The sequence below is a fragment of the Crocodylus siamensis genome, chromosome 5 (genome assembly GCF_052110815.1).
Source record: "Crocodylus siamensis isolate JL-2025a chromosome 5, ASM5211081v1, whole genome shotgun sequence".
Classification (NCBI taxonomy): Eukaryota; Metazoa; Chordata; order Crocodylia; family Crocodylidae; genus Crocodylus; species Crocodylus siamensis.
Genome location: NC_143399.1, coordinates 117,988,485 through 118,013,096, shown reverse-complemented (window position 1 = coordinate 118,013,096; position 24,612 = coordinate 117,988,485). Strand labels below are relative to the sequence as shown.

The 24,612-nt window shown below is 42.8% G+C and overlaps 1 protein-coding gene across 3 annotated transcripts in view; it reads left to right on the top strand.

Annotated features, from left to right (window-relative positions):
• Positions 1-24,612, top strand: part of BLVRA (biliverdin reductase A) — a 41,580-nt gene that overhangs the window by 14,434 nt on the left and 2,534 nt on the right. For all 3 annotated transcript variants that reach the window (XM_090050032.1, XM_090050034.1, XM_090050031.1), the window contains exons 2-6: positions 11,848-11,975; positions 14,974-15,093; positions 16,619-16,716; positions 18,415-18,522; positions 19,448-19,619. In XM_090050032.1, coding sequence (XP_089906158.1) covers positions 11,857-11,975; positions 14,974-15,093; positions 16,619-16,716; positions 18,415-18,522; positions 19,448-19,619 — 617 coding nt within the window. In that variant the 5' untranslated portion in view covers positions 11,848-11,856. The remainder of the gene's footprint in view (positions 1-11,847; positions 11,976-14,973; positions 15,094-16,618; positions 16,717-18,414; positions 18,523-19,447; positions 19,620-24,612) is intronic.

Genomic DNA, 24,612 nt, shown 5'->3' with positions numbered 1-24,612 from the left:
TTAAAAAAAAATTGTTCTAATCTAGCCTCTAAAATTATTTGTGCTGGTTTGGAATTGCCCTGTTTTGCCCATGGAGACCTGATATCTGGACAACCTTAGCCGTTTGACTGGCAGACAAAACTCCTGTCTGCTTGTGCAAGTCTCAGCACTCAAGCTCATACCTTGTGCAGGTAGCAGTTGAGGTTGCTTATGAAAACTTCCTCCCATTACACCTAATGTATGGTTCCTTCTAAAAAAAATGTAGTATAATGTATAGTGAAGTACTGTTAAGAATATGCTCTTGAAATACCTATGGTCTACTCATAAAATGTTTAATTTGCTTTATTTTTTTATCAATAGTATTATATGAATTTCTAGAGGTTCCCTCTGGTGGTCATCTTAACAGATGTATGTCTTCAGTTTTTCAGAGTAGCCTAAAAGATGAGAGCATGGGGTACCAAATGGAGCACACTGCTCTGTACCATTGGATGGCTATCCTGACTGTACCTGATTATAGTACTGTACTACTGAAAAGAAAGGTCTGGTAGCTAGACTGAAAACTTTGAGCATGGTGGAGGCCAACACTATGAAAAATATGGAGGGTGGTAAGGTTATGAGGAATTTGAAAATGTCATTTTACTTTCTCTTCCCAATGTCATTTTACCTACTGGGTCTATCTTTCTCCCACTATGAAACACTTGCCATGGTTAGTAATGCTGTGAATGTCTGCTGATTGTTCTAGATGCCTTTGAGGAAATGAGAAGCTAGTACTAGGATACACAGTCTTAGACATATTTTATGCCTCGGTTTTATGCAGTACATACATTCCCTTAATGACAATAGCATGTAAAACTTCACCCGAGTCTTCAAAAATGACCTTAACTGAACTATAATGCAACCTGTTTAATTTTAGAACCTTTTATTTGAAAAAAAAAACCTCTTGATTTAATTTTTTATGAACATTTTTATGGAAAATAGACATTTTTTGACCACCGACAGTCTCCTGTGCGAAGAATATTAATGGCTCGGTCCTCAGCTGATGTAAGTTGCCACAATTCCTGTTCTTCAGCAGAACTCCTCAGACCTTTTTACGTATCTGACTGTATATTTGTATTTCTCTGGTCTTGTGTCAAGATCTGCAATTTCTTTTCTTTTTTTGGGCTTCTCATAGACATGGAAACCTGTCACATAGTTGGGATCCTATGACCTTAAATGGACCAGAAGGCAATCAATATTATCTATTGGATTGAATCCATAGGAAATAGTAATAAAAGGACATGCTTCTGTCCAGATATTTTTGTGCTCTGCTGTTACAGCTGGGGGCTAAGGTCCATAAGGGTGTGAGTATTCTCACTAAAATCTAGAATTTGTGCTTAGTGTTAAGAGTCTTTTACAGTTTGCAAGGTTTGGTTTCAAGAATAGTTGAACTGACAGAGACTAGAAAAATTTCTCTCTCTCTCTCTCTCCTGCATTTTGGTGTTTTGTTTTTTTGCACAAAAAGTCTGCTGTTATCAGATTCCTTGCTGATTTGTTAGTCAAAGGAAAAAGAACATTTTTAAAAATAACACCGTCTGGCTTTTATGTAGCATTCTTCATCAGTACATTTCAAAATGCTTTACAGAAGAAGCAAAGAGCATTGCTCCGTTTTTATAGACTGGGAGATTAAATACAAAAAAGTTCAATGATTTGCTCAGCAGACCAGTAACAGCCAAAAAGAAACCTCATGTCTCCTGATCCCTGTTCAAGAATGCATCTGCTTGGCAGCACAGACTCTCTCTCTCTCTCTCTCTCTTGCTCTCTCCCATGCTTTATTTCACCTGCATTGTCCGGATGGAACACAGGTATCCCAGCATGTCAAGAGTGGATATCTAGTCTTGGTATAGCTGGCTCCTGAAATGTTATTTTGAAGCTCAAGATAAGTATTAGGAGGCATAAAAATCCAGGAATAATGGGCCTATGGTGACCCATCACACTGGAGATGGGGGCTGCTACATTCTGTACAAGCCAGAGGCTCTTCATTAATGCATCCTTCAACCAAGATGTTGTAAGCTTTAGTTACCTGGTCTGGAGTTGACAACAAATGCATGGAGTTCTGGAGTTGGTTTCTGAGAAGTGGGGAAAGATCAACTATGCAGTTTACTGTGAAAATGTCTTTTACTATTGTGACTTCCTGAGAGTCACTCCTGGGATTAAAAACACCTAGAGAATTACATGGCTTTGACAAATGTGGGAGCACATGTCTTTGACAGGGTCAAAGGATGAGTGGGGAAGAGGAAGGGTTGCAACAAATTCTTAAGAGTATTTTCTCTTCTCACTAGCATACTATTAGCCTTGCTTGGGTTTAATTTCACCTAGCGTAGTCCAGTCAGGTGCTGCTGTCTTTTGTGATAGAATTAGTTGATTGTGTAGAGGAGCTGCAGCTTTTTATATGCATTAATTATCTCATGTCTTAGACTTTTGGATCTTAAACCAAACTGAACAGTAACTCCAAAGTATTTGTAGTTCAACCAATATCATCTTGTCACATGCAGTGCACACATTTGCAAAAAGGACCATGGATTTTTCATACTTAAGAGACATTTCTCATGTATGTTTTGCAAGTTGCACCAAACTGGCTCAGGTTGTAGTGTGAATACAGGCAGTGCATATGAATCCTTGGTTTACTAGACAAAATGTTCATGAGTCACTGAGATTCAATTCAAACCATTTCCTTCAAGCTTAAAACTTTCTAATATCATAAAGATATTTCAAATGAAAGAGTTGTTAACCTTTTTTTCCTCCTTTCGTCCAATTAAAATTCTAGTTCTCCCCTTGGATAGTTATGTGGGCACTGATTAATTTAAGCATGAGCACTGTGGATAGATCCAAGAGGAAAATCTGGCCCTCTAATGATAAGCTATAGGACCTTAGTACAAGGAACCTTCTGTTCAGCATTGTATAGCATAGAATATTTTAAGTCAGGCCTTCATCTTAGGCCCATATCTCTCATTGCTTTATATTTAGTTTATGAACATTTTTATTGTACATATAGAAGCAGGGACCGTGCAATATCACCTCAGACTTCATTGCCTTGTTTCTGTGGATTGTCTCAACTCACAGGTGAAGCCCCAAAAGTATATTTTATTAAAGAAAAAGATTCTTTTTCCTCAGAGATTAAAACTAGAAACAATGTATTGGTTACAAGTACAGCTGTCATTTATTGTTAATCAGTATGACAGGCATTTATTTATTTGGTATCTAGTACCACGGGCTCTGGGGGTATTATAAGGTTTAAGTGTGGACACTTGATCTCAGTAATACCAAACATTCTACCTGTAGCTTTGCCAGTAAGCTAGAAAACCCACATTTAATCAGTTTAGAAGGCCTGAGCAAAAGAGCAGATCTATGGACTTTAAACTATTCACATATCACTTGTTTAAATGTTTGTTTATAGCCAGAGAGGAAGAGCTTGCTCTGTTTTCCAGGTATGATGGTGCCAGCCATCATTACAGATTGCCTTCTGCTGGCAAGCCCATGCAGTGTCTGCCTCCAAGTAGTCAATACATCTGCCTCACACATGTGCCTTGCTTTAAGTGGCCATATAAGTGGAGACATGAATCGGGAATGGAGGGTGACAATGAGGAAAACAAACTGCTCTTAAAAGAAGATCCACGAGTGCTTAAACAAATAATAGTAAAGCATAGTGGATAAAAGCCTTGATAGGATCTTGAGACTCTTATTTTGTGTTCAGCTAACACCTTAAGGATATGATAAGAGGGCTTAAATCCTAGAAATTAACTCCTTTATCATATGATGCTTCCAGAACCGCATCAGTTTTATCTCTAGGATGCAGTAAAGGTGGCCAAAGAAATGAACTCGTCACATGGCATTCCACTGAAGTCAAAGAGTAGTCACATAATGGACTGGTTAATACCTTGCTGAATTGGGGCCTATAGGTCCCTCTGCACATTTAAATTAATAAATAAACCCTGTACAATTATTTTTTTCAAAGTATACTTTACTCAGCCTCTGCCTTATCTGCTCCGATTTGGTCATGAAAAGCAGCATTTCAGCTACAGGCAGTTCTTGGATTTACGACAATTGGTTCCTAAAAAACATTGATATGCCTATCCTGCAGAATGAAGTTCTGTGGTATATGCTGTCATACACAGGAGAGCTTAATTTAACTAGCATTGGTAGCAATAACAGTGAAGACGCTGTCATTTAGCATAGCACAGGCTTTTTAGCATGAACCAGCCACCAGAGTACATGCTCTCCAGGGGCCATGGGTCCCTACTCTGGTTACTAGCATGTCAGCACCATCTGGCTCTTACGTGAAGAAATTAAGGGCTTTATTTTCATTGATATGAAGTCCACTTAGTAAAAAGGCCTTTAAATGGATGAAATGGCACTTAGAATCCTAGAAATATAAGGACAGAAGAGACTTTGATGCCATTTAGTCCCTTCAGTGGAGTAGGTAATTATATCTAGATGGTCTTTGACAAAGGTTTGTCTACTGTATTTTTAGAGCTTACAATGAAGAAGATTTCACAGGCTCCATAGAAGCCTGGACCAGTGCTTTGCTGCTTGTATGTAGTAAGAAAGATTTCCCTGACATCTAACCTCAGTCTTACAGAAAATGATGCCAATTATTATTTTTGTCCAATACCGATGACTGATGCAATCAACTTTAAATGTTAGCAAGGTACTGTCACTGTGTCTGTCACACTACTCCTTTTCCAGACTCAACAAACCTAGTTGCTTGACTGTCTTTGTATTGGTCCTGATTTTCAATTTTTTAATTTTTCTCCACTGGAATCTCTCTGATTTGTATTAGTTTTTAGGCCTAAGTAAGGTGGCCATAGTGTCGTTGATAATTGGGCTTTGTGTCCTTAAATGGTAAGATGAAAACCAAAATATATATTGCAACTTGACAGTTACTGATTTAGTAACAGCAAGCATATTAAACGAATAGAAGGGGACATTTGGAATGGAGCGAGAAAATAGCAACTATTTTAGGAAATTGACAGCTAAGCTTTTAAATATGCAAAAAGCTAGCTAGTGTTAATATTAAAATGAACAGTCATGCAAAAATTTACTAGTAATTTGTGGTGCTGGAGGAGTGTGATAGTAATCTTTTGACATGGCACATTACAGAAGATGAATGTAAGAGCCTTGGGGAAGAGTATCATTCAAGTATTGTATTGATGCAGTTCACAGTCGTTGTAAAACCTTTTCTTTATAATGCAAGTCATTTATTCCTGCTTGTTAGGGGCAAGAAATTAAAAACCAACACTTGAAAACTGCAAGAAGTATGTATAAGGCTTATTAAAATGCCTGCCTTTCAATGAGTATTCTAGGTTATGTCCAGGCAGAATGCACCTGCTGCAATCTTGAATTTTTATAGATATGTAGTGAGGAGACTTTACAGCTGGAGGATTGAGTCTGGGACAGAGAATAAAGAACTGCATTTTCTTCATGTTTGTGCACTGACTGTGTGTGGCCTTGGGCAAATCAGGTAAAATGGAGAATAACATTCTCTTGTTTTATTCATGTGTAGGTAAGTTAGTATTTGCATAGCATTTTAAAATGTGAAATTGCTGTGACAGTGTTAAGTATTACTGTTACATTCAACTGGAATACATGTGCTGTACTACCAGATTCCTCAGCCATTTCTAGTAGAACATGCTGCTGCTGAATATCCGTGATAGATCTGGCTGGAAAATGCCTGTTCAATGTGGAAGAATTATTTAGGCATGATACACCTGCTGCTGAACACACAAAGTATGTCCTATGGTGAATGTTAGTGGAAAGGAACAGCATGAGGAAATAAAGTTTGAAGAAAGGCCAGCAGGAAAAGAGTTTCAGAATAATGATAGCTCTGAATGGAATAGTAGAGTTGCTAGTAATTTATTTCAGTAAGAAGCTGGTTTGCATAGGAGAAATTTCCTGACGACGCTGCTACCACTGAATAAAAGGATTCCTTTCTCCCTTCTGTTTTCAGTCATCCTACGCACACAGTCTTCCTCACTATTTATGGGAGTCATTTTTAACTTGCTGTCATGCTGCAAGACATAACTCTTCCCTCTGTACCTATCATTCTTTTTTTAGGCTGTCAACACTGCTCATTATTAGGGCATAGCACTTGGTTTTTGCAGCAATCCATAATGCTCCTTCACAAAAGTTGCATGGGCTTTGGGCTCCTTAGCGCTTGAATAATTTTCTTGATAGCCTGTTTCTTTTACAAGGTCATTTAATAAAGGAGGACAGAAAAAGCAAGCATTGAATTCTGGTAGAAGTATTATTGTGTAGTTTATTGCACACCTTCTTCCAGTTTGCCTACTGAGATTGTGATTGCAGCATCCCAGAATCCTCTGTTAGAGCTTTGACTGGTGTTACAGAATTTAACAAACCTGTGAGTGGATCCAGAGTGCCGCGGTTACAGAATGAATATTCCTTTTTGTTATTTCCATTATTTCACAAGAATATGTACCCAGTGACCTATTTTGAATGTTAGAAATAATAAGAGAACTGGTATCACACATGTAAATACGTAAATAATGGTTTGGAATAGATATCTGTCCTCGGAGATGCATGGTAGGTGCAGAATATCACCCAACAGCATTGTATTTAATTTTCTTGGTGAATAGTTTTAAGGATTTCTCACGATGTTTCAGGATTTCTCACAGTGTAGGGCACAGGGAAGTCGAGCTCTTCAGGCTGGCAGGATAGATCCTGGGACTCCCCCAGCTGGTGGTTAAGTCTGCCAGTGGCAGGGTTAGGCTTATGGCTGGTAGGGTTCCGTTTGCTACAGGGAAGCCTGCAGGGCTTTGCTACAGTGAAGGTTGCAGCAGCTAGAGATCTCCCAGCTAGGTTTAAGGATGGAGTTTGGGGGCTTTGCAAGCTCATTTGTGATCAAGGCTGTTGCTACAAGTTTTCTGTTTGGGTATGGGAAGAATATAATGCAGAAGCTGTATCTAAGGTCCATTGATCATTTTCTTATCTGTACATAAATGAAGACCCTGCAGGCTATATTGAATGCCTGATAGCTTCTGGGTAAAGGTTGAGATATTGTGCTTGACCTATAAAGCTGTGAAGAGCAGAGGACCCTGTTTAAATGGCTAGTTGCTATGACAACAGGTTGCCTAGTAACTACTTATTAAAGGATTAAAAAGCTTCTCGCTTCACCCTTTTAGACGCATCTGCTTTGAGAGGCCAGGATTTTGCACTTCGGATGAAATTTGGGAGGGTTTTCAAAAAGGAAGCCGTAGCTTTGATGTCCTGTATCCTAAACATCTGTTGAGAAATAGTTTTGGTTTCTAGCAGTGAAAGAACAGACTCGGCTCTTCTCTCTCATATTCTGTACTGAAATGTCTGTCAGCAGTTAGTGAGTGGAAGGTGGTGCTTGGGAATGAGAAGCCTGCAGACCTTTCAGGAGGGCTTGGCTACTGTTGGAGGACTACTCCAACTCACAAAGATAACTGAAGATGATAAATATTAACCCAGTTTAGGATTCAGGTGTCCTAAACATTCTTGAACTCCAGCACAGAACTGTATCCTCACTTCTCCATCTGGCTGGCTGCTGGAATTCTTCTATTGTTAAAAGTGAGCTGGCTCTGCAAGCCCAGGCTAATAATTAGAGGGTGCACTGATGTATTATAGCAAGGCTGTCCAACTGGTGGCCTATGGGCTGCATGCCGCCCCTGGGGAGGTTAACCTGTGGCCCCTTGGCTGCCAGTTTGGGTGCCACTACCACCCATCACTCCTGTTGCTCCTGCTGAGGGGTGTCGAGGCTGCCCCTCCCTCCTTTAGCTTCCACCTCTTGCCCCCTTCTCTGGAGGTGGGGCAGGGTTGCCTGGGGGGGACGAGGGTCAAGGGAACCTGCAGCTGGGAGCAGGGGTGGGGACTCAGGACGCCTACATGGTGCGGGTGTTTACTGCATGGTAAGCGGGTGTTTACTGCTTGGGTGGGGTGTGATCTGCATAGTATGTGGCCAAGGGCACTCAGAGGTGGACAGCCCTGCATTAAGGGAACTTTCTGGGTGTAGAAAGAAGGTGGGATTTCACATGTCACTTGCAAATAGTGATTTAATTATTTTTTAAACTGGTTTCTTAAATAGAAAATAAATGATGTGCTATATTAATAAGGCATGGTGAACACAACAGGAGCATTTGCCTTTAGCTCAGTAATTCTCAGCCAGGGTGTTGTGGCACCCCAGGATGCCATGAGATCCTTTCAAGGATGTCATGGGATGCTATGCGATATTACCACTGTGGCTAAGTATAGACAGTCAAAAAGCCGGAGGCTGAATTGATTGCAGGTTAGTCTAAAATGCATAGATTGAATTGATAAGCAAGTGATCAGACATGCACTTTTGATTCCAGAAATGCAGTCATATGCCTGCCATGGCCCAGGCCAAAAGTCAGGGGGCGCTAGAGTATGCCTTCTGGCTCACCCAGAGCAGATATCCTGGGCCAGGTCTAGTTTATGCACCCTGCAAAGGCAGAGGTGGGGGTGGTTTGCAGGGATGCTCTGAGTTGACTTGAATTTGGAGGGGATCTGGGACAGAAGTTCAATAAACCAAATGAATCTGAATCAGTTAAGTCTAATACTATGTCCATCCAGGTTTATCTTAAACTGGTTTTGGCCATTTTGAAAGTGGTTTATGTGCACTGAACTTCTGTTGTGTTACAGATTTGAACTGGTTTCCAGTCATATATGCATAATTTCTATCCCTGGCCTGTTAGTCATGCAGACACCTGCGCCAGGGGTGTCAAACTCACCCCAAGCCTTGGGTCAGATCCATACCATCTGGGCTCTTCCCTGGCTGGATCCTGGATCCAGTGGTGCGGGTCCAGGGGTGGACAGCAGAGCAGGTTAGGGAATTGGGCAGCAGTGCGGGTCTGGTGATATACAGCAGTGGGGCAAGCAGGGGCTGTATCTGCACAGGACTTACTCACCCCTGGCTGCTGATGGCCACGTCCATTCACATCCTGGGACACTGAATCCTGTAGCAGGCCATGCTACACTGGCCATGCCTCCCAACTTCTAGTAGCTGGCTGCACTATAGGCAGACTAGTTAAAAAGGTGTTGTGGGCCATATCTGGCCCGTGGGCTGTATGTTTGACACCCCTGTACTACACAATTCACAAGATAAACCCAGAGATTTCAAACACAAATCCAGAGTGTCAAAACAATCCTTCCCTGTTGTCGGCTTCATGAGTTCTTTGGAAAAGAAGAGTTGCTCTAGTATTTTTTCCATAGTCAAGAAACAAGTGAAAACAAAGTGCTGGCATTTTCTAAGGGGTGCCTAGTCTAACAAGGGGGTTGGGAGTCTTAAAAGGTTGAAAAGCACTGCTCTAGCTTGGATCTGAACAGAGAGCATTTTAAGAATCCTGGGCAGTACACCATAAACTGAAATGATCTTAAAGAGTTACCAGCTGATCCTTGACTGTGTATCAGAGGACTTGGTTCTCATTTACACTGAAGGCCCTTTTGTATGGCTTTTGGAGCACATGCAACTTTAACTTATACCTACTTCAAGGCCACTTTCCACTTCTGCATAGAATTATAGAATCATCGAAAATTAAGGTTGGGAGGGACCTCAGGAGGTCATCTAATCCAACCCCCTGCTCAAAGCAGGACCATCTCCAACTAGAACATCCCAGCCAAAGATCTGTCTATCCTGGTCTTAACCTCCCAGGATGGAGACTCCACAACCGCTCTGTGTAGCCTGCCCCAGTGCTTCCCTACCCTCCTAGTGAGAAAGTTTTTCCTAAATATCTAACCTAAACTTCCCTTGTTGCAACTTGAGACCACTGCTTCTTGTTGTGTTAGCTGCTGCAACTGAGAATAGTGTAGCTCCATCCTCTTTCAAACCCCCTTCAGGTAGTTGAAGGCTGCTCTTAAATCCCCTCTCAGTCTTCTCTTCTCCAGACTAAGTAAGCCCAGTTCCCTCAGCCTCTCCTCAGAAATCATGTTCCCTAGCCCCCAAACTATTTTTGTTGCCCTCTGCAAAGGGCCAACAGTATAAAATTGGGCTTAGGCTGGGTTTGGTGGGAATTTTGATTTTGTAACTTGGATTATATTGTATATTATATGCAGGCACAGGGCTGAGCAAGATCTCCACTCCCTGATGAGTGGTGTCATTACAGTGTGTCACAACTAGTGATAACAGCACGGTACTGTGATTCCAGTGGGGCTCTTCCAACATCAATCATTTCTATCATTGTTCTGCCTTTATTATACAGTGCAGACAGCAATACACAGGAAGGAAGTGAGTGGTATTGGTGCTGACAGGAATATGTATGTAGAGATATTAGAAGGGAAAAAACAGGTGCAGCATACATGGTGGAAGTCTTCAGTGCTGGGTGTTAAAAAATTCTTAGCAGCTGTTGCAGAACTGGATGGCAGAGAGCCTGCATGTGGGCCAGTCTGTACTGTAATCCCCTCAGACAAGAGTCACTGAAAAGAGATAAGATTTTTAGGAAAGACTTGCAGGGATGAGATCATGTAGCAGAACTAATCGGAAGAAGAGCTGTGTGGCGAGAACTTATTCCACCAACTGGGGGCGCGTGGAAAGAAGGGAGAAGACGGTCACAAAACAGGAAGAAGCAGAACTGGGAATGAGGAAGTTATGGGTCAGAACTATGTCATGCTTTGCTATGTCCCAAATATTTTCCACCTCTCCATGACTGTTCTTTGTCAGGAGCCAGCAAACCTTTTCAAGCTGCAGGCCAGAACTACCCAGCCCTCAGTGGTAGGGGGGTTTTCGCTGCTCCCACATTGGACTGTGCCCACATTGCCACTGCTCCTAGCTCCCTGCTTCCTAGCTGTAGTATCAGTGCAGTTGTGCTTGCACTGTAGCCTTCAGGGGTGGAGAGAAGTAGCAGCAGTGTGAGCACACCTTCCAACTCCCCATCCCTAGCGTAGGCCTTTGCTGTGAAGCCCCAGCACAGGCATGAACACAGTCATGGTCACAGATAAAGCTCTGTGGCTTCATGAGCTGGATCCAATGGCTGTGTAGGCCATACGTTGCTGCCCCTTCTTAATCATGCTTGACAAGACTTGCTTTTTTCCACAGACTCCAAAACATTCCATAAGATATATTCACAAAGCTGTATTGTCCTTCTGAGCATACTGGAGCACAAAGTATCAGCAAGTCCCTAAGAGAGCAGAGAAGAGAACATAGATCTCATTGCTCGGGGTCTGCCATCCTACCCAGTGGACCACACCACCCCTGACTAGTGCTCCAGTATAATAGTAGGGAATGATGCTGTTGAAAGTGAGATGTAAAACTGAGGTGATAGACAGCTCTCCTTGAAGACCTTATGGTGTTTTTGACAAGACTAGAAATGTCAGACAAGTAGGCTGGCCAAATGGACTGTTTGTCTTGGCACTAGCATTCTCCAGTAGTTCTACCTGGAAAAGTCCTGAAGTTTTATGCCGTGTTGCTGTGTACTGTTAGTGTCAGCATTGCTCCCTGGAGATGGCTGCGTTGTAGAAACTTGGGGCGTGATCTTAGTGTTTAGTTTATGTAAAATCTTATTAGTTTTGCAAAGCATTTGGAGCTCCATCAGGGTATTAGGTACTATCTAAATGGAAGACCTTCTCATTACTGAAGTTTTGCCTCTCCGTTTGGGAGAGAGGAAGGAACCTTGTGCTTTGGATCTGGTGCAGGAACTGTGAATGATGAGAACCTTTAGGTCCAATTCTGTGAGGTATTGATCATTGTTAAATCTTGGAAGATGTAATTGCACACAGCATCAGGGTATCTTTTGACTCACCATCACAATGGGTGTATAATGGACAGTGTGTAGGGGTTCCTGGTGTCCAAAAAGGGGCAAATCAATTTGTTTCTGATCTTTTTTTTCTCTCTCTCTAATTTAGACTAACAGAATGATTGGGACTGTGGTGGTTGGAATTGGAATTGCTGGATCAGTGCGGATCAGGGACTTGCTGAATCCAATCCCTTCCAGCCCATCTGAGCATCTGAAGCTGTTTGGCTTTGTATCCAGGTTAGAGATTTCAGTTGTGAGTTTGTGGAGCACGTTGTTTTCCCTTGTGCAGACCTCCCTCTCTTTCCCTTCTGAGCATATTGTTTTTTAGGCTCACAAATACCTTAGATGTTATATTTCTCTGGTATAATGAATGAGACCATGGAAAATGCATTTTACGTGACCGCATTTGCACCTGGAGCAGGGATGGGCAATTATTTTGGCTGAAGGGCCACTTACTGAGTTTTTGTGTCCTCTTAACCACCACACTTTTCACCCACTCTGCCCGGAGCTGTAGGACGCCTTGATCCTGCATCTCTGACCCAGAACTGTGCCAGCCCTGTCTGCAGCATAGACGATGCATAAGTGTTCACTGTGGGGGGAGCACAATGCTGTGCCACCGCTGCTGTCCCTGCTGCTGTTGGGCACTGGTTCTGACTGGGATGCAGCCCTGTGCCCTGCACCCTGCTGTCAGCACAGAAATTGTACCACTGCTGCTGCCCTGGCTGCTGCTGGGTAATGGGTGCAGCCTGGCTACAGACTTGCACCCCACCATCGGCACAAATCTGGGGGGAACATGTACCAGTGCTCCCCACCCCCAGGCATCACCTGTGGTCTGCAGCTTACACCACCACCCACCTGGCACAGCAGAAGCAGCCCTGGGAAGACACTGGCATCAGCTGTGGACATGCTGGGCAGGTTCCAGGTGGGGGTCAGGGTGTCTGCCTGCGTCCACAACTCACACAGCCATGTCCGTGCTGGGTGGAAGCAGTCCCGGCTGCCTGCCTGGCGCAGCAGAAACAGCTCTGCCTACCCTTCTGGCACTATGCAGCAGCTGGAGCTGCTGGCCTCCCACGGGTTGGACCCCATGAGTTTGTGGCCACCTGCCCGTGGACCTGATACAATCAGTTGGTGAGCTAGATCGGTGGGCCTTATTTTGTCCACCCTTGATCTGGAGGTTAAATTAGAAAATTAGCGTATGAAGCTTTGTGAAGTGAATGGGTCTGATCACTTTAGTTCAGGTACTTTTGTGCCCTAATTTCCGTTTAAGTTTGTGAAATCTGAGGGATCTCAGCATGCTGCAGGATCAGGTCTTTATAAAAGAGACATAGAAACCATATAACCAAAGTCTATTGTGTGTCCAGATTCCCACAAATGTGAAAAAAATCACATTGATGAGCTCATGTCTATAGGTAATTCAGATGAGGAATTCTGATGTTGCAAGTCTAGTATGAAAATCTGTATTTTTGAAGCCAGCTGTACATGGTGGAGAACAAATCCAATAAAGTTCATGTTTGGGCAGCAGCAGCAGCATTGGTTCTCAGTAGCTTTCAGCCTGTGGGTACCATAGCAGTGAGGCATAATAGTTTTAAAATATGTTAATGAGGCATGTATGGCTCTCAGCATGGATGTTTTTTCCCGGTATATATAATCAATGAGTCATGCCTACTGGACATAGGAAGGACCTATTAGGTCACTCATTACACTCCCTGCCCATGCAGTTTGATTCCCTACGGTGCCACAGCTACTACATTTACCCCAATCCAAGAAAACTTTGAATTTAAGATGACCCCCAAATAATTAGATTCTATAAATGGAAAATTAATACATTTGTTATAATTTTCCATGTATAGAATTTAATTATTGGAGGGTTATCTGAAATTTATCCCCACCACAGCTGCTGTGGGGAAAGCAATGGCAGGGGGATGGGGAGTTGGGGAGTCGAGCAGCCTGACCCCTGACCTTTGCCCCCTGCCACCTGTCCCCCCGCACTGTCTGCACCTTCTGGCAGTTACTCCCCTCCTACCCCTCCTTGGCTGCTGCTGTTTACCCTCAACTGCAGCTCCAACTCTGGCCCTAGTCCATCCTGGAGCATGGAGTACATGGTGGCTCTGGTCCCCAGCTGGCCAGGCAGCAGTGGCTGTGGCAGCAGCCACTCTGGAACTGGGCTGGAGCTTCAGCCAAGACTGGGGCCAGAGCTGTTGCCACTGCTGCCTGGCTGGGCAGGGGCTGGAGCCACCATGTGCTCCAAGCTCTGTGCTGGACCTGGAGGTGGAGCCGGAGCCTGAGGGTAAGAGGCAGCATTGGTGGGGTAGGCAGTGGGTGGGTACAGAAGAGGCAGAAGGAGACATGGGGGCAGTGGCTCTGACTCTGACCCCGAACCTGATTTGGGGCCAGAGTTGGAGCTGGAGCCAAAGCCACTGCAGCTACATGACCCCGCTGTCTGACCCCTACCTTGTACTCAATTTTAAGATAAGAGGCTTTTCCCCCCTTGTGAATGGGGGGACTCTTGTCTTGGATTCAAATAAATATGGTAGTACTGAATGACCAAAGTGGTAGGGCTTCTTCCTTTGAAGGAGCTCCATCAGCCTAACATACAATTCAAAGGTAGTCTTCCCAGGACAGTTACTGCTTTGACCACATTTGCCTGCTATTTGTATCCCTCTACACTATCAAATATAAGCAACCTGTCTTCATTTTCAAATTATCTTCATGCCCTGTATGTCCTCCTACACATCTGTCTTATCAATATGTTGTTTCTAGCTTCTGCTCAGACATTTGGACCAGCCATCACTTCCTACCTGTTACATTTTCAGACAAGTGCATTTGTGCTGCTGCATGGAGGAGGAATTCCCTTTATAAACATCCTTGCTGTGCTCCTTCACTCTCTCACAGTGCCAACAAAATGATTGACAGTGGCAAGGCACCTGGTGTCTGGAGATCAGTACTGATCATGCTAACCTGTATTTGCCTCATTCTTTTTTTCATGTGCTCCCCTTCTGTCTGCCCTGCATCATTTAGTCTCCAGTCCTGGATTGTAAGCTGTTTGTGCCAGTGGCTATGTTTTGGTTCTGTGTTTTTAATGTTATTTATTTATTTACAGGACCTACACAAGTGGAGTATTGCACCAAGAGTGGGACATCTAAGATGTTATTGCAATACAAATCATACTAACGAGAGGGAGCGGGCTGTGATGCTACCTTTCATATTCTGATTTTTATTTAATTTGGATAATTAGGAGAAATGTGGGAAATGTTAAAGAGGCCAAGCAGATTAACCTGGAAGATGCTCTGAGAAACAAAGAGATCCAAGCAGCCATCATCAGCACAGACAACAAAAACCATGAAGAGAGTGTCAGGTACATACTTCTCTCCTTTGTTTATTGCTTCTTTAGTAATAGAGTTATATGTAGGGGCGATAAAATATGCATTGTCAAAGGATGAAGCAACATCTAAACATAATCCTTTTGTTAGCACTGTAACAATAACTCCCACCCTCTCCAAATAAATGTGACTATGAGGTTTAAACCTTCCAAGGTAAGAGGACAAAGGCACCTCCCATTGTGTCTATGCTAGTCTTGTTGGATTTGCATATGTCTAGTTGAAATAGAAGAAGTGGATTTGTGTTCTTGAGTTCCTGTAATTCCCAAACCCTGTTCATTCCTTCTGTTCTCATCCAGTCCATTTTGTTCCTAGTATTTTGTATTTCTGTTGCGATGGTCTCTAGCAACTTGAGCCCCCAAATGTCCTTGGTAGGTAGGGAGGTAACATTTTCATTATACAGATAGGTAGGGGAAGACATGGAGACACTCGTGGTCTGATCCAGAAAAGCACTTGGGTACCAAAGCTAAACTGAGATCTAATTTCAAAACTGCAATCCTGGATATTGGATAAAATAAACAAACAGCAGAAACCAAACCCAGGTCTCCCTGCTCCCAATCAATCACCTGAAGTGTCTTGCTGTCTGGTTTTTTTTACTTAATATATTTTGAGCTCTTTTCCACAGAGTGGAATAACTTTAACAAATGAAGTGGAGAAATCCCTTTACTCCAGAACAGGCTCTGACCTAGTGGTTAAGGCACTTGATAGGGAGGTAGGTTTGAATTCCCTCCAGCAGAGAAGGAAAATGAGCTCAGATCTCCCATGTCATGTCTGGGTGCTGACTGATTATTGTATGAAAGAAAGAGGCAGTGCCCCTCCCACTACCCAGTTCCCATGGCTGGAAAGAAGACTGACCCCTGCTCAGTGTTTGAAAGAGCAGCTGAAGGCATCTAACTGTAGTAGAAATTTCCAGGCTGTGAATCCCAAGTGGATGGAAGAGCTTGCATATAGCACTGAGTCAAGTGTCTCATCCTGGGAGATGGATGAGATTTAAGACACAGCTGCATCTTCAGCACTTTTTTTATTGCTTAACTTTAGGCCAGTGGTTCTCAACCTTTTTAGATTCATGGCACCCTTTGGAAAATGCCAGCTTTTGGTTTTTATTCCTTTTTTGACTGCAGAAAAATAATAGAGCAATTTTTTGCACACCTAACCGTGCTAACATTTTGTGGAGTCTAATGGCACCCTTGAAAAGATCTCAAGGTACCCAAGGGTGCCACAGTACTAAGGCTGAGAAGCTCTGCTCTTGGCTCTTACTTTTTCCACTTGATGGTGATTTAGGACCCCATTTTAAGATGTCTAAGCTACACAGTGCATGAGAGAGTTGCACACAGAAGATAATCCAGAACTCTATGTTAGGGTTCTTTGTCTCCAGTCCTAGAATGTTTCTTATCCTGTCCTCAAGGGGTCTGATGGCCACTAGCATCAGAAGATTTATGGGGGAGAGAGCAATTTTTGGTCTGATTTGAAGACTTTCTACTCTTTTTATCTATCTTGTTTCAGAATGTTTCTGGAGGCTGGGAAACATGTCCTGGTTGAGTATCCCATGGCGCTGTCTGCTAAGGCAGCCCATGACCTCTGGGAGTTGGCTGAGCAAAAAGGTAATGACACTTTAATATTCTAGGTGTTAAAGGTGAAACTGGGTTTTTTAAAATGACAATTATCTGTTTCATGGTAGCTCCTCAAACTTGCAAATAAGGAGCAAGGCCCCCTTGTATCAGTCATCGTAGAAACCAAAAAGCAAAGGACAGAGCCTGCTCTGGAGAACTTCCAGTGCAGGATTTGGAGAATATGCAACAGGTGAACAAACAGAGAACTACAAAGAGCAAGATGCTGACCAAGACGGGTGCATTAACATTAATAGCAGATTCACTACTGGCTGGCACAAACACAAATAATGTAATTGGACAACTGTATCCATCCATAGTAATTAAAAATAGTTATGAACCAAAACATAATCCGTATCAGTAACTCTGGGATTTTTGACCTCCCCTTCCCCCAAGACTTTCCTTCCCCTGGAAATAGAACCATAAACAATCCCTTTCTTGGTTGTGGTTGATATGACACAAGCCTCTCTGCCTATGTATGCATCATACATTTATTCCTTTATGATTTATCATAGCATCTGTGTTTGAGAAAAGAATCCATTTCTAAGCAACACCTTCTTTCTGTTACGTATACAGCCCTAGTCATGAGTGCTGACAGCACGGCTGAGGGGTGGTTGTTGGCAGCCCAGCTGAGATTAGATTAAAGGTATTGTGGAGGTGGCCCCATTTGCACTGCAAGAAGGGGTGCAATGCTAGGCAGGAGCAGAGCTCAAACCCTTGGACAGGGTGTAGTGTACCCCTGCAGACTCACTCCTTTGTAATCCTTCTTCAGGTACTTATGTGCTAAAAGTCTGGAGCTTAGCATTTCACATACCTCTACCTCCTGAGTACTCACAAGGAAGTGGCTCAATGCAATGCCATGCAGAGATACCTAAGCTAGCTCTGAATATGCTTGTTCTAGAACCAGAAATGATAGAGATGCATTTGTTCAGTTCTTTGCCTGGGATAATCCATTCTACCAGTGTCTCGTGTTGTACAAATGTAGCCATACTCTGTCTCATTCTGGAGCTAGTTCATGCAGAGTTGGGGTATCTCTGCAAGGTGCTGCCTTGAGCCTTATAGATATACCCTTACTGTTGTGCTAATAACTGCATCAGTTCCAGTTAAGCAGAACTTAATGCTTGTTCAGTCATAACAGCAGTTCCTATTGTTACACTAAATTGATTCTCTTGAAGGCATCCCGATGAATGTGTCTTGAATGAGGGCCAAATTTTGAGGCATGGTGGGTAGCATGTTACTCCAAAAGTAGTCTCACTGCTAGCAGTGTAGCAAGGAACTCCCTGATGTGCTATTACAATCTGGTTGTAAATAATGTATTTATACCTTTGTTAAATGTATCATTTATATGGGAGGGTGGCAAGAGAGAGGGTCAGGACTTTACACAAACTTTTCTTTGAACATGAGTGTCTCCACTGCACATTGGTTTAATTGACATGATCCACATTAAAATCCATGTCTAAAAGGTTGCTTGTGGATAACTCGTATGTTGCTCCTGAGAACAGTGAATTCAAACTGAATTCCTGGTATAATGCCTGACAGTCTTTCTTGGCACCATTCTGTCAACTGTGCTTAGGCTATTTGTGCAAAATTTTCTCACGCTGAGTGCTAAAGGGTTTACTGCCTACTTATGGATTTGGATTCAAGCTGAAAGCTTTTAGTAATTCTATGTGATCCTCATTTCCTCAACAACAGGTAAAGTCCTCCATGTGGAGCACATTGAACTTATGACGGAAGAGTACAAGCAGCTGAAAAAGGAGGTAGCTGGGAAGGAACTTGTCAAGGGAGTCCTACATTTCACAGGTCAGTTATTAAAGACTGCATTTCCTGAGAGAGTGGCAGTCCAAGGCCAGCCACTTTAGTCATTATTCATTCACTTCTGTAGAGGTTGAAGCCATGCAACCAGGACCCATATATTACGTTCTAGCTCTGGATGCTCGCCTGAAATTATAGAGGCCTTCAAAACCCTCTCCCTTAACAGTTGCCTATATGGAGGAGAGGCTCTGTGTTCCATTAATCTCTCCCAAATATGTTTGGAGGCATCTCCTCCACTTTTTCTATATTGGGTTATGAGTTCACAAAGAAATGGGACAATATTTGTATGTTGGTATAAGGGAGATTACTCCCTTAGAGCCCCTTCATCTTCACTTGAGCTCCACAAAGCATAGAGAGCTCTAAGGAATTGCCCCACACTTTAGTGAGGAACCCTCAGGCTCTTCTCCTTGTAAGACAGATTTGAAGTTTCATTTTTCCCAGCTCTGTGAACCCCCACCCAAGGAACCAACGTATCCCTGGAGTTCTATTCTACATAAATTGTATCTTTTTTCCATCTTTCTGTCTACCTTCTGATGGGGTCTTGGCATGGGAATAGAGTTCATTTGTTCTGTTCTCTTCCTTTTTTTACCCACAGTGCTACTCAAAATGGGATAGAGTTATAGACCATGCCTGCATTAGAGCAAAAGAGTTGATGCATTTGAGAGATCACAGAGAGGTTTAAAAGGTTCTGTTCGATAGGGTCTAACCTTTAACAACAGAAAGACAGCAGCTGACCTTCACGGGACTGATTTAAGTGGAATACTGAGTGATGAGACTCAGTGATCAGACTGGACTCTGTCTGATGTCTCGCTCTCTGGCCCATACACATCTTCTGCCCTTGCTATTACAATCTGTGCTGCTGATTTGAGGCACCTTCCCCCTTTCTCAAGATGCTCCATTTTTATTTCTATAGGTGGTCCCCTGGATGAAAAGCGATCAGGCTTCCCCTCTTTTAATGGAATTGCCCGCCTTACTTGGCTAATTGATCTCTTCGGGGACCTTACTGTCACCTCAGCCACCAGAGAGGAACAGAAAGAAAAGGACTATTCGAAAATGACAGCCCATTTTGAGACTGCAAACAAGAAGTGAGTAACATATTGACATGGGAGTGGATTAGCCAGGTTGTATAGGCAGAAGGCAGGGCAGGGTGGCACCTCAGAAACTAACTTGTTCAGAGAGGCACGGGCTTCTGTATGCTAACATTAAATGAAGTTGTAGCTGTCACCTACGAAAGCTCATGTCTCTCTGAATCTGTTAGTCTCTGAGGTGCTATCCTGTCCTGCCTTCTGCTTGACTTCTGACTAACATGGCTAACTACCTTCCTACCTATGATGTACAGCTATCTTCAGCAGGAACTCTTCTGTACCTTCTCCTCTCTTAAATTGTTTTGTAACACTCTATTAAAATAAGGAAAGGAAGAATGAAATGGATAAAAACACAATGAAAAAGAACTCTCTGCAAGAGACACCAGCTTAAGAAGTGCAGTCCGTAGTGTTTATGCTAACAAGGGCTGCTGTCAGACAGTATCCATCTAAGAAAAAGAGGTCCTGAGAGAGGTTTCTGGTGTCAGAAGTAAAGGACTGGACCCATGATGTATGTTAGCATTTGAGAACCTAAGACTTTACTTTCATATTCAGAAAAAGTTTTGAGATCCAGAATGGAGCACCAGAAACTCTTGCACTGAGCACAGCAGGGTGGATACTTAGAAAGTGGCTCTCAATTTTTGAGAGGTCGTGGGCTGCTAATAATACTCTACACTGAAGTATTGTACTGCCTTTACAAACATCATGTAATATTCATAATGCCCTTTTGGAGAAGGTGGGTAAGAACTGCTCTTCCCATTTTACAGATTGATACAGTGAAACCCCAAGAGGTTAAGAGACTTGGCTTTGCTGCCTGTTCCATAAGCTTAGGAATGTCAAGCACACTGTTCTGATTACTGTATTATCCAGGCAAGCAAGCCTCTTTTTAAACATCAGAGTTTTACAATAGCAGATCTTGGCTTCTTTATGAATTACAGCTGAGAGGCTAAATAAATGTGGGTAAATGTAGATCTAGATATTTGGGGGCTAGACAATTGGGTTCATCTGGACTATTGGTTATAAAGAGACAGCTATCTCAAAGTCAGTTGCATTTTATAAGGGGATTAGATCTTTCCCTTTTCAGGTTAGATGGCACGTGCAATTCCTCTAAAAACTAAATTACAGACAGTACCTCACATAAATCCTCTATTGCCACCTTTGCAATTCATGTGTAATATGAGTTGTCTGTAGGACATTTCACTGCTAAGGAGTTGAACCAGTTCCAGTAGGTGGAGCTAGAGGGCAGGAACAAACCTGCATCATGCTATTAATCTGTGTTTTCACCAGCTTCAGAGTTGCCGTGAATGATTTTTGTTAGACAAAACAAGCACTGGGATTTGCACAGCTTTAAGGAACTACTAAATGCTCCCTTTTCACAGCTCTAGTGATCCACATGAATCCTAGCTTACTGTGCTGTTACCATTCATATTTGGTTGCTCTGGGTCACAGTCTGTTTTGCTTGCATGATAGTTCATCCTGCTTGGAAAGTTACATAGTGTTCCAGTACTATTCGGTTACACTCAGCAGAGTTACAGTCGCAGAGAATTTGGCCCATTCTGTATCAGGTTAACTTGGATAGGTGCTTGGCAAAAACAGGGCCCTGACAGATAGAATTACAGAAGCGCTAATCTGTTGAGACAAAGAGAAGATGCATTTTCTGTAGAGGGGTCAGGTCTCTCATGAACCTTTGCAGCCATGGTCCAAGCACAGTGCACTCTAACCTTGAAGTAAGGTTATTGCAGCCTGCTTTATACCTTGGCATTGTATGGAAGCTGAAGCTAGAGCACAGCTTAGCGCCTTTTTGCTGCTTGTTAAGCAGGGATTTAACTATACTCTTTCTGTCCATAGTCAGGCTTGGCTGTTGATCATTCCCTGGGTTTGACTTTTAAAGCTCAGCTGTCAGACAAATTACCTCTGACTCTTTTGCTACCAAGACAATTAATCTCTCAATACAAGGTGGAAGGGCATTTCACCAATATATAAGGTGGAAGGGCAGGGAAGTTTTTGTAAGGAAGGGCTGGTTTTAGAGCTCAAACCCCGGCCTGATGGGTTGGAGCCTCAAGTCAATGCATTTCACAAACAAAATGATTGCATGAATTGGAGGGGCAGTGGCTTTTGCCGCTTTCATTTTGGGTTGGCTGAGGGCAGGGTTCAGCTCCAACCTGGGTACAGCCAACCTGATTGCAGGGTGCATATCAGGTTGTAGGTAAGGCCAGCCTATTGCAGATGGATAAAAATGAATATTGTTATTTAAAAATATTCCATTTTTAATTATATTTATATTGTATTTTATTTCATTTAAATATTAATAGACTCTAGTGACTCTAACCCTTAGCACAGGGGCTCGTCACATCAAATGTGTTTAATTTTGCAAAAGACAAAATTTATATTAAGTACTATGTGTTTCCTGGTGAAGTTGTAAAGGAGACCAAACCAGTGAACTGGTGGAAGTCACTGGATAAGTACATGGAACAAGAATGTCTGGAAGTGTTAAATCATTTTATGAAGTCAGTAGTCTTATCTGGAGGTGCAGAGAGAATTTTTTCTTTTCAGTTCATTCAGCCAGTTCAGTTCAATGATCATTTCTCTCAAAGTTGAGGAACTGGGAGTCAAAAAAAAGAGAAAAACTTGTTTTCTTCTTCTAATTTATAAATAAAAACTAGGTACAAGGGGATGAAGTCCACAAGCTCTGAAAGGTTTCTGGTTGTCATGTCCTTCAATAATCAGTTCAGTTCACTAATTACAGATGACTCCTTTCTGAAAAATCAGTCAGTGTTAGATGCAAAACGTGTTTAGATAATATTATGTATCCAGAACATTTAACTAATTAAAAATTAAAATGCAGTTTTAATGTATTTCAAAATGAAATCCAATTGCCATCCAAACAGAGTTTAACACAAGTCACAAGTAATTACAGCAATGGAAAAAGTCATCATTTGTGCACAATTCAGGAAAACATCTAGTTTATGAGAAGGGCACAAGAAGGACAAGTAAATAAAGGAAGTGCAACCTTCACCATTTTCTAACAGAACGAAAGAAGGAAAATTTAAGACTCTGAATAAATGTATAGAGAGGTATAGTTGCTTATTTAAGACTCTGAATAAATGTATAGAGAGGGATAGTTGCTTAAATAAATGAGCATAGATATTCTGTATCTTTCTGGTTAGTGACTTAGAGTAATGGTTCTTAGCACATGCATATAGAAACTGGCTTTGAAAATGTAAAGAATTTGAGGTTAAAAATCCTAGGATTAACTCTCTACTGTAAGTGCTCACTGTAGAGCGGAAAAAAATGTCTTTCCAGGGCAGTTGATTTTAGTTTAACGATGCCCAGCTGGCTGGATTTGGAGGTACCGTTTATTTCCTCAAATTATTGATGCCCTCATAATTCATGAGCAGTGGACTGCAGCAGAGGCATGAAGGACTTATGGAAGGGCCATTAATAATCAAGCGAGAGAAACGACGTATAACCTCCAAGATGTGTGTCTCTGCCGGTGATGATGAATGAACTATGAGCAGGTGCATTATAGGAAGTCAAAAGAAGTTGATGGTATAAGAAGGCGTTCTCTGTGGCTGATGTTGAGGTTTTTTCTGTCCTGTTCCATCCTGCTCCTCCCCTCTTCCATCTCCCCTTCCCCCAGATGGCCCTGCTGTAATACAGGGCCCTGCTATATTGGAGATCCACATCACATTAGAGCTATGCCCATCATCTCTTACAACTGTAGGGCATTACTTATAGCATCTCTTTCCTCAGCAGTGCAGTGGTGTGGCCAAGGCACACCCTGGGGCTTGTGAACTGTTTAAATCCAGGGGCCCAAAGCATCATAGCAAAAGGACATGAAGGCTGGGGCTGCCGTAGCAGCTTGTTAGCCTCATTAAAAAAATAAAGCTGCATATTCAGATGTAGATCCTTGGGAAAAGCCTGTTTAATCTAGTTTTGCACTGGGGAGTAGCACTTGGGGGTTGTCAGATGGTGTGTGTGTGTGCACACGCCCGTGCGTGTGCGAGGTTGCCAAGAAAGGGGAAAACTAAAGCTTCTTGCATAATCTCAGGGATTTACTTTGAGGGTTCTCAGTGGAGTAAAACAAACGTTCGTGAATATTCAGGAAGGACCTAAGAGCTAGTATGCATGTGAGTGAACTTGCTTGCCTTCTGTGGATTATCCTGGAGGGGGATGGGCAGCTCAGCCTGAATCTCACCACTAATCATGTGCACATGCCAACCATGCATCTTCCTCTTTTGTGTGCTGACTTGACTCACAGGGCCTGACCTGCATCCTTCATAAAACTCCCACTGGGTTCTGTGGCAACAGGATTGTGCCCAAAATGCTTAGAAACATGTAATTTGCATATGTCCAACAGTTTTTATCCAGGAAGCACAAATCAGCCTGTTAAAAAGTAATGAACTGAGCTCTGAGTCCCTGCGGTGAGATGGTTAGCCATTCACAGCATGCACAGAAGGAAGTCTAAAGCAGAGATTTTAGGTAACTTGCTGATGGTTACACCGGGTGCATCTACATATGTGCTTTAGTGCAGAGTAGACTAACGAGCTCCGCAATAATGTGTCACAGTCTACACGTGAACCGGTATTAGGGTGCAGTAGGTTAATTTAACTGTGCCGCAAAATAGTACTGTCAGGGACAATACTATCGTATGGTAGAGTACTTGCATGTGATCAAATGCTCATGTAGATTGTGACAGGAGCTAGCTGGAACATAAGGGTGCTAAAGTGCTGGGCCTGCCTGGCAGCTAGTCCCATGTTGTAGCACCCTTGTGCCCCAACCAGCCCCTCCTATGCCCGACACCACCACCAAGAGCCTGGGGCTTACCCCTTGGGCCCCCTGCCAGCCTGGGGCTGCTCCGCCCCAGCTTAACATGCTGCAGTCTTTGGCACATGTGTAAATGCTGTGCCCAGGAGCAGCTGACTCCAGTGCAGACTGCACCAGAGTTTATTGCATTGTACTAATTGCACTTGTAGATGCACTCACTGTGGATTAG